Here is a 13,908-nt window from a genome sequence, read left to right on the forward strand (position 1 = left end):
CAAAATAGACTTTAAAACAAAGTCTATAGCAAAAGACAAGGGCATTAAATAATGATAAAGGGGGGCTTCCCTGGTGGCGCAATGGTTGAGAGTCTGCCTGCCGATGCAGGGGACGTGGGTTTGTGCCCCAGTCTGGGAAGATCCCACATGCCGCGGAGCGGCTAGGCCCGTGAGCCATGGCCACTGAGCCTGCACGTCTGGAGCCTGTGCTCTGCAACAGGAGAGGCCACAACAGTGAGAGGCCCGCGTACCGCAAAATAATAATAATAATAATGATAAAGGGATCAATACAAGAAGAGGATGTAACACTTGTTAACATATATGCACCTAAATATATAAAGCAAACATTGACATAACAGGAGAAATTGACAGTAATACAATAATAGTAGGGGACTTTTTTAAATTTATTTTTTGGCTGTGTTGGGTCTTCGTTGCTGCACACGGGCTTTCTCTAGTTGCAGCAAGTGGTGGCTACTCTATGTTGCAGTGTGTGGGCTTCTCATTGCAGTGGCTTCTCTTGTTGTGGAGCACGGGCTCCAGGCACACAGGCTTCAGTAGTTGTGGCACGGCATGTGGGATCTTCCCAGACCAGGGCTCAAACCTGTGTCCCCTGCATTGGCAGGCAGATTCTTAGCCACTGTGCCACCAGGGAAGTCCCAGTTGGGGACTTTAATACCCACTTACATCAATGAACAGATCACCAGAAGAAAATTAGTAAGGAAACAGTGGTCTTAAATGACATATTAGATTAGTTGGACCTAATAGATATCTACATTCCACCCAGAAACAGCAGAATACACGTTTTTTTCAAGTGCACATGGAATGTTCTCCAGGATAGAGCACATGCGAGGCCACAAAACAAGTCTCAACAAATTTAAGAGGATAGAAATTATATCAAGCATTTTCCCAAACACAATGGTATGAAACTAGAAATCCGCTACAGGAAGAAAAATGGGAAAAGCACAAACATATGGAGACTAAACAATGTTCTACTTTAAAAAAACGGTGGGTCAATGAAAAAATCAAAAAAGAAAGCAGAAAATACCTCGAGACAAACGAAAATGGAAACACAACTTTCCAAAATCTGTGGGATGCAGGAAAAGCAGTTCTAAGAGGGAACCTTATAGCAATACAGGACTATTTAAAGAAATAAGAAAAAAATCTCTAATAAACAATCTAACTGACCATCTAATGGAATTAGAGAAAGAAGAACAAACAAAGCCCAAAGTTAGCAGAAGGAGGGAAATAATAAAGATCAGAGAGTAAATAAATAAAATAGAGACCAAAAAAAAAAAAAAAACCCAAATATCAATGAAACCAAAAGCTGGTGTTTTTTTGAAAAGATAAACAAAATTGACAGATTTTTACCCAAGCTCACCAAGGGAAAAAAAAGAGAGAGAGGATCCCAAAAAACAAAATAAGAAATGAAAGAAGAGAAATAACAACCAATATCACAGAGATACAAAAAAATCATAAGAGAATACTATGAACAGTTATATGCCAAAAACTTGGACAACCTAGAAGAAATGGTCAAATTTCTAGAAACATACAACCTTCCAAGACTGAATCAGGAAGAAACAATCTGAACAGAGTGATCACTGGTAGTGAATTGAATTTGTAATTTTAAGAAAACCAAACAAACAAACAAACAAACAAAAAGAAAAAAACTCCCAGCAAACAAAAGTCCAGAAAGCTTCACAGGGAAATTCTACCAAACATATAAAGAAGAACTAATATCATCCTTCTCAACTATTAAAAAAATTGAAGAGGAGAGAACATTTGTAAATTCATTCTACAAGGCCATCATTACCTTGATACCAAAATCAGGCAAAGACACTACAAAAAAAAAAAAAAGAAAGAAAATTGCAGGCCAATATCTAAGATAAATATAAACAAAAATTCTCAACAAAATATTACCAAACCAAATTCAACAATATAAAAATCCCAAAATCAAGTGTGATTTATTCCAGGAATGTAAGGATGGTTCAATATCCCCAAATCAATATGATACATCACATTAACAAAAAGAAGGATAAAAATCACACGATTATCTCAATAGACACAGAAAAGGCATTTGACAAAATTCAACATCCATTCATGACAAAAATTCTCATCAAGTTGTTATAGAAGGAACATATCTCAATATAATAAAGGCAATTTATGACAGACTCACAGCTAACACCATACTCAACAATGAAAAGTTAAAAGCTTTTTCTCTAGAACCAGGAACACGACAAGGATGCCCATTCTCATCACTTCTGGTTAACATAGTTTGGAAGTCCTAGCCGTAACAATCGGAAAAGAAATAGAAATAAAAGGCATCCAACCAGATGGGAAGAAGTAAAACTGTCACTATTTGTAGATGACATCATACTATGTATTGAAAACTCTAAAGTCTCCACCAAAAAATGATTAGAACTAATAAGTGAATTCAGTAAAGTTGCAGGATATAAGAATACCTAGGAATAAACTTAACTAAGGAGGTGCAAGTCCTATAATCTGAAAACCATAAAACACTTACGAAGGAAATTGAAGACAATACAGAGAAATGGAAAGATATCCCATGTTCATGGATTGGAAGAATTAATATTGTTAAAATGTCCATACTACCCAAAGCAATCTACAGATTTAACACAATCCCTACCAAAATACCCATGACGTTTTTCACAAAACTAGAACAAATAATCCTAAAACGTATATGTAACCACAAAACACCCCAAATTGCAAAAGCAATCTCAAGAAAAAAGAACAAAGCTGGAGGAATCACTCGCCCTGACTTTAGACTATACTACAAAGCTACAGTAATCAAAATAGCATGGTGCTTGCACAAAAACAGACACATAGATCAATGGAATAGAACAGTGAGCCCAGAAATAAACCCACACACTTATGGTCAATTAATCTAAAACAAAGGAGGCAAGAATATATGATGGGGAAAAAGTCTCTTCAATAAGTGGTACAAGGAAAACTGGACAGCTACATGTAAAAGAATAAAATTAGAACGCTTGTTCATATCATATGCAAAAATAAACTCAAAATGAACTGAAGACCTAAATTTAAGACCTGAAACCATAAAACTCCTAGAGGACAACATAGGCAGAACACTCTTTGACATAAGTTGTAGCAATATTTTGGGGGATCTCTCTCCTAACACAAAAGAAATAAAAGCAAAAATAAATAAATGGGACCTAATTAAACTTAAAAACTTGCACAGCAAAAGAAATATTGACAAAATGAAAAGACAACCTACTGAATAGAAGAAAATATTTGCAAATGATATTACCAGTAAGTGGTTAGTTTCCAAAATATATAAATAGCTTATACAACTCAATATCAAAAAGTCAAACAACCTGATTAAAAAATGGGCAGATGTGCATCTGGAGCTTGTGCTCTGCAATGGGAGAGGCCGTGACAGTGAGAGGCCCGTGCACCGTGATGAAGAGTGGCCCTCGCTCACCACAACTAGAGAAAGCCCTTGCACAGAAACAAAGACCCAACACAGCCAAAAATAAATAAATAAAGAAGCTTTCATTTAAAAAAAAAAGGGCAGAAAACCTGAATAGACATTTTTCCGAAGAACATGTACAGACGACCAACAGGCACATGAAAAGATGCTCAACATGGCTAATCATCAGAGAAATGCAAATCAAAACAATAATGAGATATCACATCACACCTGTCAGAATGGCTACCATCAAAAAGTCTGCAAATAATAAATGCTGGAGAGGGTGTGGATAAAAGAGAACCCTTCTACACTGTTGGTGGGAATGTAAACTGTTGCAACCACTATGGAAACAGTATGGAGCTTCCTCCAAAACTAAAAATAGAACTACCATATGATCCAGCAATTCCACTGCTGGGTATATATCTGGAAAAGATGAAAACTAATTCAAAAAGATACATGCACCCTGATGTTCACAGCAGCACTATTTACAATAGCCAAGACATGGAAGCAACCCAAGTGCTCATCAACAGATGAATGGATCAAGAAGATGTGGTATATATATAATATGGAATACTACTCAGCCATAAAAAAGAATGAAATAGTGCCATTTGCAGCAATGTGGATGGACCTAGAGAATACTATGCTTAGTGAAATAAGCCAGAGAAAGACAAATACTATATGATTTCACTTATATGTGGAATCTAAAAAATAAAACAAATTAATATAACAAAACAGAGACTCACAGATATGAGAACAAACTAGTGATTACCAGGGAGGAAAGGGAATGAGGGAGGGGGAAGATAGTGGTAGGGGATTAACAAACTACTATGCCTAAAATAAATAAGCAAGGATATACTGTACAGCATAGGAAACTATAGCCATTGTTTTATAATAACTTTAAATGGAGTAAAATCTACAGAAATATTGAATCACTGTGTTGTATACCTGAAACTAATATAACACTGTAAATCAACTATACTGTAAATCAGCAATAAAAGGAAAAAGAAATAAATTGGAGTAAATTAAATGGTCATTTTGAAACATTCTCCCATATTGGACATTTTCTTTCTCTAGCAATCTTAGAACTCCCCTGTCTTTAAAGGGAACAACAGCGCTTCCCTGGTGGCGCAGTGGTTGAGAGTCCGCCTGCCAATGCAGGGGACACGGGTTCGTGCCCCAGTCCGGGAAGATCCCACATGCCGCAGAGCGGCTGGGTGCATGAGCCATGGCCGCTGAGCCTGCGCGTCCGGAGCCTGTGCTCTGCAGCGGGAGAGGCTACAACAGTGAGAGGCCCGCGTAGCGCAAAAAAAAAAAAAAAAAGGGAACAATAAATCCTCCCGCCTCCATCCATAGCTCTCCTTCCTCAGTCTCCCAAGTTCATCCTTTGCACCCATGCCCATTGCCTCCACCTCTCATCTGCCCATTCTGCTGTTCACACCTTGCCACCACCTGCACATGGCCTTGCTCTCTCCCAAGCCACCAGCAGGACCATGTCCCCTGGGAACTCTTTCCAGCCCTTACCCTCTTCACCCTCTTGGGAGCATGTGGCTCTATTGGTCATCCCCTCTTTCTGGAATTTTCTTTCTTGGCTTCCAGGACATTGGGAAATCATTCATGCATTTATTTATTAATATCTTTTGAGGTCTGTGCATGCCAGGTACTGGGCCAGGCACTGGAGCAAAACAAGATCAACTCTCTGCAGTCACGTTGGTCACACTCCGAGCAGAGGCAGATTTCATTAGATAAGCACACAAACCACTGCTTGAGAACTGGAGTGAGTGCTATGAAGGAAGAGTGTGGGGGTTTTGAGAACATAAGACAGGATGCCCTCACCAAGGCCAGGTGTCAAGGCTTCACTCAGGAGGCAGTGCTTTGAGCTGAGGTCTGCAAGAGGATCAGGAGGCAGCTACTTGGGAAGAACAATCTAGATGTTGCAACAGCATGTGCAGAGGCCGAGATGATGGAGGAGCACAGCCTATTGGGACGTTGTGAAAGGAAGCCCCTGTGACCAGTGCAGAGTGAATGAGGGGGAACGTGGCATGAAGTGAGACTGGAAGGGTGGGCCGGAGTCAGCTTTTGCCTTGTAAAACCATGGATTAGGATTCTGGACTTTATCTTATGTGAAATAGCTGTGTGGGCATACAAGTTGTGACCTGCACAATCCCTGGGGCCAGAGTTGTATTGTAGTCTGTGGTAATGATACCTTGGAAATATGAAGATGTGCCCTGGAGTTGTGCAGTGTGCATCCTGCACAACCATACCCAGAAGCCAAATAGTCTAGCTGCAGTGGGTAGAAGGGACTGGAGAGGGCAAGAGGCTTTGAGGAGCCCAGTTAGGAGCCTGCTGCAGTGGCCCCAATGTCAGCCTACTTTCCCCTTCACGCTCACTCCCTTAGTGAGCTCACCTTTGTCCCTGTCTGCCTTTCTAGCAGTTCCTTCTTAGGGTAACTTCCTAATCTTTGACTTGGGTGGAATTTAAGGAACACTCATCACCAAGCAGTCAGCGGAGGACAGGAATCAGCCCAGAGGACATAGGACCCTACCTGACAGAAGGTGATTCAGCATTAGCAAGGCAGGGTAGCAGGGCTCAGCCACTGGGCAGGGTCCAAGCTGGAGGCTCACGTATGTGCACAAACCAACATGGGAGCAGAAAGGAAGCTGAGCTCCAGGCCTCACGGGTGGTCCCTGAGCCCCTGGTCTATCGGCAAGAGAGCTTGAAGCAGAGTCTGAACCCAGCAGGGGTGGAGTAGGGTTGGTCTACAACTGGGATAAGGCCTGGGAGGGGGCAGGCAGGATGGGGCCCAGGGGTTTGGGGAGCCCTAAGGAGATTCCCCAGCCCTGGGCCCTTGGCTTGTGGCCCAGTAGGTGTTGATCTTTGCAGGGCCTAGGGCCTGGGCACACCTGACTGTGGCAGCTACAACTGCAAGAGTCCCAAGGCTAAGACCTGGAACCACAGCCCAGCCTGCCAGAGCCACCGGCCTCCCGCTCTGCTGGTCCTGGACGATCCCTGTTCCTGTTGACCATGCCGCTGCTGGAGCCCTGACATTGTCCCCCAATCCCTTCCCTCCCAGTGACTCAGCCTCCCACCTTTGAAACCCAGAGCATTTATTATTTTCTATTATTTTCTCTTACATCATTTACTTCATCAGACCTTCTGCACAGTTAGGGTTTTTTTCAAATAACTTTAGTGAAATATTATCCAACGAGCCACCATATAACCAGCACCCAGCTCAAGGAATACAGCAATCCCAGCTCCCCAGACTTCCCTCCGCTTGCCCTTTTTGGACACAATCTTCAACCTCAACTCTCCTGACTTGTATAGTCATCAGGTTTTTGCCTTTTTCCTTCTTTTTTTTTTTTTTTTAAACTTTTCCTTTTCCTTCTGTTACCTCAGTCTGCATCCCTAAGTAGTAGGCAGAGTTCCTTTCTTTATGTTTTCACTATGCCAGTTCCTCAGGGAAGGCGCTCCCACAGGGGTGTGAGTGCAGAGGCGCAAGTGCAGGGTGGGGCCTTGGGGGGCAGGAGAAGGCAGAGGAGTCCACAGAGGGTTAGAGGGGCAGCCAGAGGAGGTGACCAGTAAAGAGAAGGAAGAGAGGGAGGGGTCAGGGGAAGTGAGGGCGGGAGGAAATGGTTGTATAAAAGCTCAGGACCCACGGTGGAACTCTCCTGAAAATATAATCCAGCTCCCAGCCTCAAACCTGGCCGCCTTGCTCTGTCCTTAATCTTTCGGATGACACAATCTATTGAGTACTCCCTGCCGGGTGGGCTTCTCTGCCCTTTAGGGGCCCTCCCTCCCGTCTTAAGGGAGAGGCAGCTTAGTTCTCCTAACTCACCACCTCGTCCCCCAGCGTAGCTGCAGGCCCTCCCCTCCTTGCCACCCCTCACGGCTGGCTCTGTGGGGCAGGGTGAAGGCAGAGGGAGAGGGGCCCCGAGAGACAGGTGAGACCCAGGGCAGAGTCGGGTCAGGGTCCTCTCGCCTGGGATTCTGTTTCCAGGGCGAAGACTACATGCTCTGGGGTCTGCTTTCTTTCAGTGAGAGATGAGACGCCCATGCCCCAGCACCTCTGCCCCTCGCTGCCCCCTGCTCTGAATTCTTGCTGCACACACTGCCCATCCTTCAACACCCACCTGCCCCTGGTTGTCTCATGGGGATGCTCTTCTCTCCCAGCAGGACAGGGAGCTAGCTCTTCAGGAGCACAGAATGATGTCCTATGGGAGAGGGGAGACACCCTCCCCAGGACCATACTGGGCACGTGGTGGGTGGCAGAATGAAGAGGACACCCAATGCCAGTTTGGGGCCATGTGGCACCACTGAAGCAATGTGTGTTTTTTTGTTTTCTATGCAGACATCGTCAACTGTGACCTGAAATCCACACTGCGAGTGTTGTACAACCTCTTCACCAAGTACCGGAATGTGGAGTGAGGGGCAGACTGGACCGTCCCCTGAACCGCCTTAACCTGCTTATTCCTGTCTCTTGCTCTGTGCTCTCTCCCAAGTCCGCCTGCTCTATTCCCAAAGATAGTGGAAACTGAGATTAGGAAGGAAATGATCAGTAACTCAGGAGGCTGACCCACACCTCCCAGGCTCTGAAGCTGACCCTGCGATGGCTTGTGAAGGTTGTTGCCATCCTGGTGCCAGGTCCAGATTTCCCTCAGTGCGATCTGGAACCAACTTAGGCACAAGAGCCCACCCACCCACCCACCCTCAGAAGATGAAAATAAAGGTAATAGTTACCATTGAATGGGTGTAACCTATGGGCTGGGCACCACACTAAGTGCTCTGAGCTACTCAGACTCACAAATACTCATGACTCCCATTGAAGCAGATGTTATCAGCTCCTTTTACAGATACGGAAACTGAGGCTCAGAGAGGTTACATGACTTGCCAGTAGCTGCCATTGGTTTTTCTTCTTTGAAGAACATATGTGTTAATAACCAGCCCGTTGCATTACAGTCTCTGCACATTCTATCCTTGTGTGTGTGTGTGTGTGTGTGTGTGTGTGTGTGTGTGTGTGTGTGTGTGTCTACGTGTGCACCTGTGCACTCCAAGAAAACAGGAGCCCCCTGATCTCACCACCAGGCAGGCTAGGTCAGGGCTCAGTGATTCACACTGAAATTGGCAAATCAAATTTCACCCAATTAATAGTGTGTGCGTGGCAGGAGTCATGTCCCTCAAATCCTTCGCAAATGAAAATTACTCTTAATTCCTTCAGATTTGTAATAACCCCTTACTCTGGTTTCAGGGTGACATTTGGGGTAGATTCTGTTTAAAATTAATGGAGTGGCACATTTTGCAGCCTTCTTGCTTGATTGCATGTAATGGAAGTGCCCTATATTTTCCTACAAAATAAGTCCTCAATTCACTATCGTTAGGCAAATGTACAATATACCCAGGCACCACAGAGAGCTGGGCGCGGGCCCATGCGAGCAGGGCTTGGGAAATAGGGCTCTTCAACAGGGACCCTTGAGCTTAAAGAAAGGAACTCCTTTTTGCCCTCTAATTGATCATTTAGACCATTTCTGGCTAAGTCTGCCCACATGCAATTACTGGCTAATTCAGGCGAGGAAAAATGTAAGTTATTTAGACCCAAGCTGAGTGGTTTCCTTGCGTGGGTTAACCGCAGGCTTGCAGTTACATGGATCCCCTCTACGTGAACCCAAGTTTGGAATACAGGGCTCTAGTTGTCCCAGCCTGCGGGGCCTGGAGGGATAGGAAAGGGGCTGAAGTGGGGGTGACTAGGAGGACAAGAAGCGTGGGGCAAATACTTGCACACTTAGTATGCATGGGACCCCCTTAGACCGAAGGTTCCAGCTTGGGGTACTTAACACTTGTACTCATAAGTTGACCAAGCCCTTGGGATAATTAATAACTTGTACTGATATTATATCTTCATTATAGAATTTTCCTAAGTATGCTCAGTGGACACCAGTCTGTATCCCCACCGCCAGAAGTCTATGCCTGCCTTGTCACTACTTTAGGCCCAATTGCCCAAAGCCCATCCCTAGTTTGAGGAATTCACTGTGATCTCTGTCTACACCACCCAGAGGGAGGCCTCCCATCATGTCCAAAACATTCCTTCCAGCTTTTCATCACTTCTTACTCTATGGTCTAGCTGCAGTCACTCAGAACCCATACAATTTCGATATACTACCTATTTCTGGGGAGATTTTGCTCTAAGAAAGAAGTATTAGCATAATGAGCATTAAGGATAGAAAGAAAATGTACTCTCTGGGTCAATTTGTGCAAAAGTATACAATTCTTTTTACATAATTAGTGAAATATTTCATTTGTCATTAGGAAACACTAAATACTGTGATATTTGTTTGCTCTCTTTTAAATTCCTGATAGCAAATCAACATAAATAATTGCTTTGTCTCCTTGAGCAATACTAAAGCGGGATGAAATAAATAATGCATTCATTTAAACGTGCTTTGCTGTATGAATTTTGTCTCCTTTTTTTGTGTTCTTATATTCAAGCTGCAAGTGGACAGTGGACAAGTGGCCTTATGAAGAGCATTCTTTTTTTATATTTTACAAATATACTCTATGAAGACACATCAGAACACTCGGAAACTTTTTTAATAGCAGGTCTAGTTTATCAGAAAATTGTGTTTCGAGACTGAGGTCTTCGCCACAGTCCAGAATCCCAGGGCCTGGGCCTGGTTTTATGATGCTGCCGTCTCATTTAGAGGTTTTGTTTACATTCTGGAACCTTCTGCCTAATACATGACTGTGTTTTTGAAGGGGGGTAAAAGGCATCAGGAAACAAGCCAGACTTAACCCTCATCTCTTTTAAAAGAAAAAAGAAAAGCTGAGGCAAGAATCAAGTCTCTGTAGGCTCACTGGGTCCTTTTTTCCCCCTTTTCCTCTTTTCTAAATTTAAATTCATTGATTTTTTAATAGTTGATGTATAAATGGTAACAAAATTTAAAAAGTGTGAATGGGTATCTAGTGAAAAACCTACTTCCTCTCCCTCCCCTCCCCCAGCAGCCAGTACCTGTCCCCAGAAGCAACTATTTTGTTCTGTTTCTTATATTCACTTCCAGAGATACCCCAACAATATAAAGCATATAATTATTTGTCAACATACATATAAAATCATTCTTTAAACATAAATAGCATATTATACATAGTATCGTGCACATTGCTTTTTTCACTTAATGTTCTATCTTGGAGATTATTCTGCACTGAGTATTAAAACTTCTTACAGTTTAAAATGAGAATATGAGTACTTTATAAATACAAATGCACATCTCTGGTCTGCATGAGCTAGAAAACGAAAGCCCTACCAGAAGGAGGTAATGTTGCCTAGACAGTGATTTCAAAAATCAAGACTGGTACCTACTGGGGTGGGGGTGGGGGTAGGGAGGGCATTACCAGAAACATTCTTCTGTGCCCTAAACTGAATTTATTTTTTTAAAGGCCTCCTTTGGATTATTATGGCGAATGATGTACAGTTTGATTAAGCTTTCATTTGTACATATTACTAGGGCTACTAATTTGTAATTGACTAAGAAAGTGCTAAAGGTTACTGAGTACCCCACAGTATCCTGCTATAAGCCTGATGCCTGTACAGTGCCTGTCCACTCTATGAGAAGGTCCAATTTCACATGTGCAGGCACAGAACTGACATTTCCAAAATGTGAGAGAAGGACTTTTTATCAGGATATCATTGGTGTTGTCTTGAGTTGGTTGCTATTTGCAATTGCTGCTTTTGGTACTTTTTAATTATGAATTACAGTTAGCTTTATCATTATCAGTTTATTTTGTTGTGGGTTGCTTGGTTAACCCTACAGAGTATACTGAAGCTTATTTGCATCAACAGTATTCTGGGGCTGTAATTTTCCAATAACTTGACTCTCAGACATGTATACATTGTGGTTCAAATATGAATCATCCATACTCCAGTGCTAGAGCAAATGTATACATAATCCACTCCCCCTATATTATCACTAATTTATTTTTCCACTGGAAAATGAGACTAGATGGAGTCAGTAGGTCAAGCGGTTTTGCCCTGCCTAAGTAGGGGCTGATCAAAAATAATCTGATGTTTGCAGATGACATGATACTATACACAGAAAATCCTAAAGATGCCACCAGGAAACTACTAAAGCTAATTAATGAATTTGGTAAAGTAACAGGATACAAAACTAATGCACAGAAATCTCCTGCATTCCTATACAATAACAATGATAGAAAGAGAAATTAAGGAAACACTCCCATTTACTATTGCAACAAAAAGAATAAAATACCTAGGAATGAACCTACCTAAGGAGACAAAAGACCTGTGTGCAGAAAACTATAAGACACTGATGAAAGAAACCAAAGACAATACAAACAGATGGAAAGATATACCGTGTTCTTGGATTGGAAGAATCAACATTGTGAAAATGACTATACTACCCAAAGCAATCTACAGATTCAGTGTGATCCCTATCAAATTACCAATGGCAGTTTTTACAGGACTAGAACAAAAAAGTTTACAATTTGTATGGAAACACAAAAGACCCCGAATAGCCAAAGCAATCTTGAGAAAGAAAAACGGAGCTGGAGGAATCAGGCTCCCTGACTTCAGACTATACTACAAAGCTACACTAATCAAGACAATGTGGTACCAGCACAAAAACAGAAATATAGATCAATGGAATAGGATCAGAAGCCCAGAGATAAACCCATGCACATATGGTCACCCTATCTTTGACAAAGGAGGCAAGAATATACAATGGAGAAAAGACAGCCTCTTCAATAAGTGATGCTGGGAAAACTGGACAGCTCCATGTAAAAGAATGAAATTAGAACACTTCCTAATACTATACACAAAAATAAACTCAAAATGGATTGAAGTTCTAAATGTTAAGGCCAGACACTATAAAACTCTTAGAGGAAAACATAGGCAGAACACTCTAACATAAATCACAGCAAGATTCTTTTTGACCCACCTCCTAGAGTAATGGAAATAAAAACAAAAATAAACAAATGGGACCTAATGAAACTTAAAAACTTTTGCACAGCAAAGGAAACCATAAACAAGATGAAAAGATAACCCTCAGAATGGGAGAAAATATTTGCAAATGAAGCAACTGACAAAGGATTAATCTCCAAAACATACAAGCAGGTCATGCAGCTCAATGCAAAGAAACAAACAACCCAATCAAAAAATGGGCGGAAGACCTAAATATATACTTCTCCAAAGTAGACATACAGATTGCCAACAAACACATGAAAAGATGTTCAACATCACTAATCATTAGAGAAATGCAAACCAAAACCACGAGGTGTCACCTCACACCAGTCAGAATGGCCATCATCAAAAAATCTAGAAACAATAAATGCTGGAGAGGGTGTGAAGAAAAGGGAACCCTCCTGCACTGTTGGTGGGAATGTGAATTGATACAGCCACTATGGAGAACAGTATGGAGATTCCTTAAAAAACTAAAAATAGAACTACAATACTACCCAGCAATCCCACTACTGGGCGTATACCCAGAGAAAACCATAATTCAAAAAGATATATGGGGCTTCCCTGGTGGCACAGTGATTGAGAGTCTGCCTGCCGATGCATGGGACACGGGTTCGTGCCCCGGTCTGGGAAGATCCCACATGCCGTGGAGCGGCTGGGCCCGTGAGACATGGCCGCTGAGACTGCGCGACCAGAGCCTGTGCTCCGCAAAGTGACAGGCCACAACATTGAGAGGCCTACATACAGAAAAAAAAAAAAGATATATGAATAAAAAAAGATACATGTACACAATGTTCATTGCAGCACTATTTACAATAGCCAGGACATGGAAGCAACCTAAATGTCCATCAACAGATGACTGGATAAAGAAGATGTGGCACATATATACAATGGAATATTACTCGGCCATAGAAGGGAACGAAATTGAGTTATTTGTAATGAGGTGGATGGACCTAGAGTCTGCCATACAGAGTGAAGTTAGTCAAAGAGGAAAACAAATACCGTATGCTAACGCACCTATATGGAATCTAAAACAAACGGTACCGATGAACCTAGTGTCAGGGCAGGAATAAAGATGCCGGAGGGGAAGCTGGGACGAAGTGAGAGAGTAGCATCGGAATGACCTCTGTGAAGAAGTACAAAAAACTCTGAAGGAGATCTCATTTAGATTTTGAGGTCAAGAGAGGTCTCTGGCAAAGTGATGTTTTAAAGTGACGCCTGAATCATTGAGCCGCTCGAGTAAAGAGCTATTAAGGGAAGGGTCCCAGCTAGGAGAAAACTAGGTTCCCTGGAGGAGCTGGTAGAAAGCCAGGATGGCTAGACTACAAAGAGTGAGCGGGGAGAAGAGGTGTCAGATCAGAGGATTACAGATTTTATCATAGGAGAAATGGGACACAACGTGTGTTAAAAAGCCTTCTGGCCACTATGTGGGAAAACTCTGGAGAAAGCTACGTCAGCAATATGGAGGCCTGAGACTGCCCTTCCCATCTCCATACTGTGGTCA

General features: G+C 42.5%; 1 protein-coding gene across 1 annotated transcript in view; it reads left to right on the forward strand.

Annotated features, from left to right (window-relative positions):
* Window positions 1-9,874, forward strand: part of PARVA (parvin alpha) — a 182,285-nt gene extending 172,411 nt beyond the window's left edge. Inside the window, exon 14 of the mRNA XM_082661048.1 lies at window positions 7,791-9,874. Coding sequence (XP_082517174.1) covers window positions 7,791-7,867 — 77 coding nt within the window. The 3' untranslated portion in view covers window positions 7,868-9,874. The remainder of the gene's footprint in view (window positions 1-7,790) is intronic.
* Window positions 9,875-13,908: the final 4,034 nt, after the last annotated feature.

Source organism: Grampus griseus (genome assembly GCF_964374135.1).
Source record: "Grampus griseus genome assembly, chromosome: 8".
Lineage (NCBI taxonomy): Eukaryota > Metazoa > Chordata > Mammalia > Artiodactyla > Delphinidae > Grampus > Grampus griseus.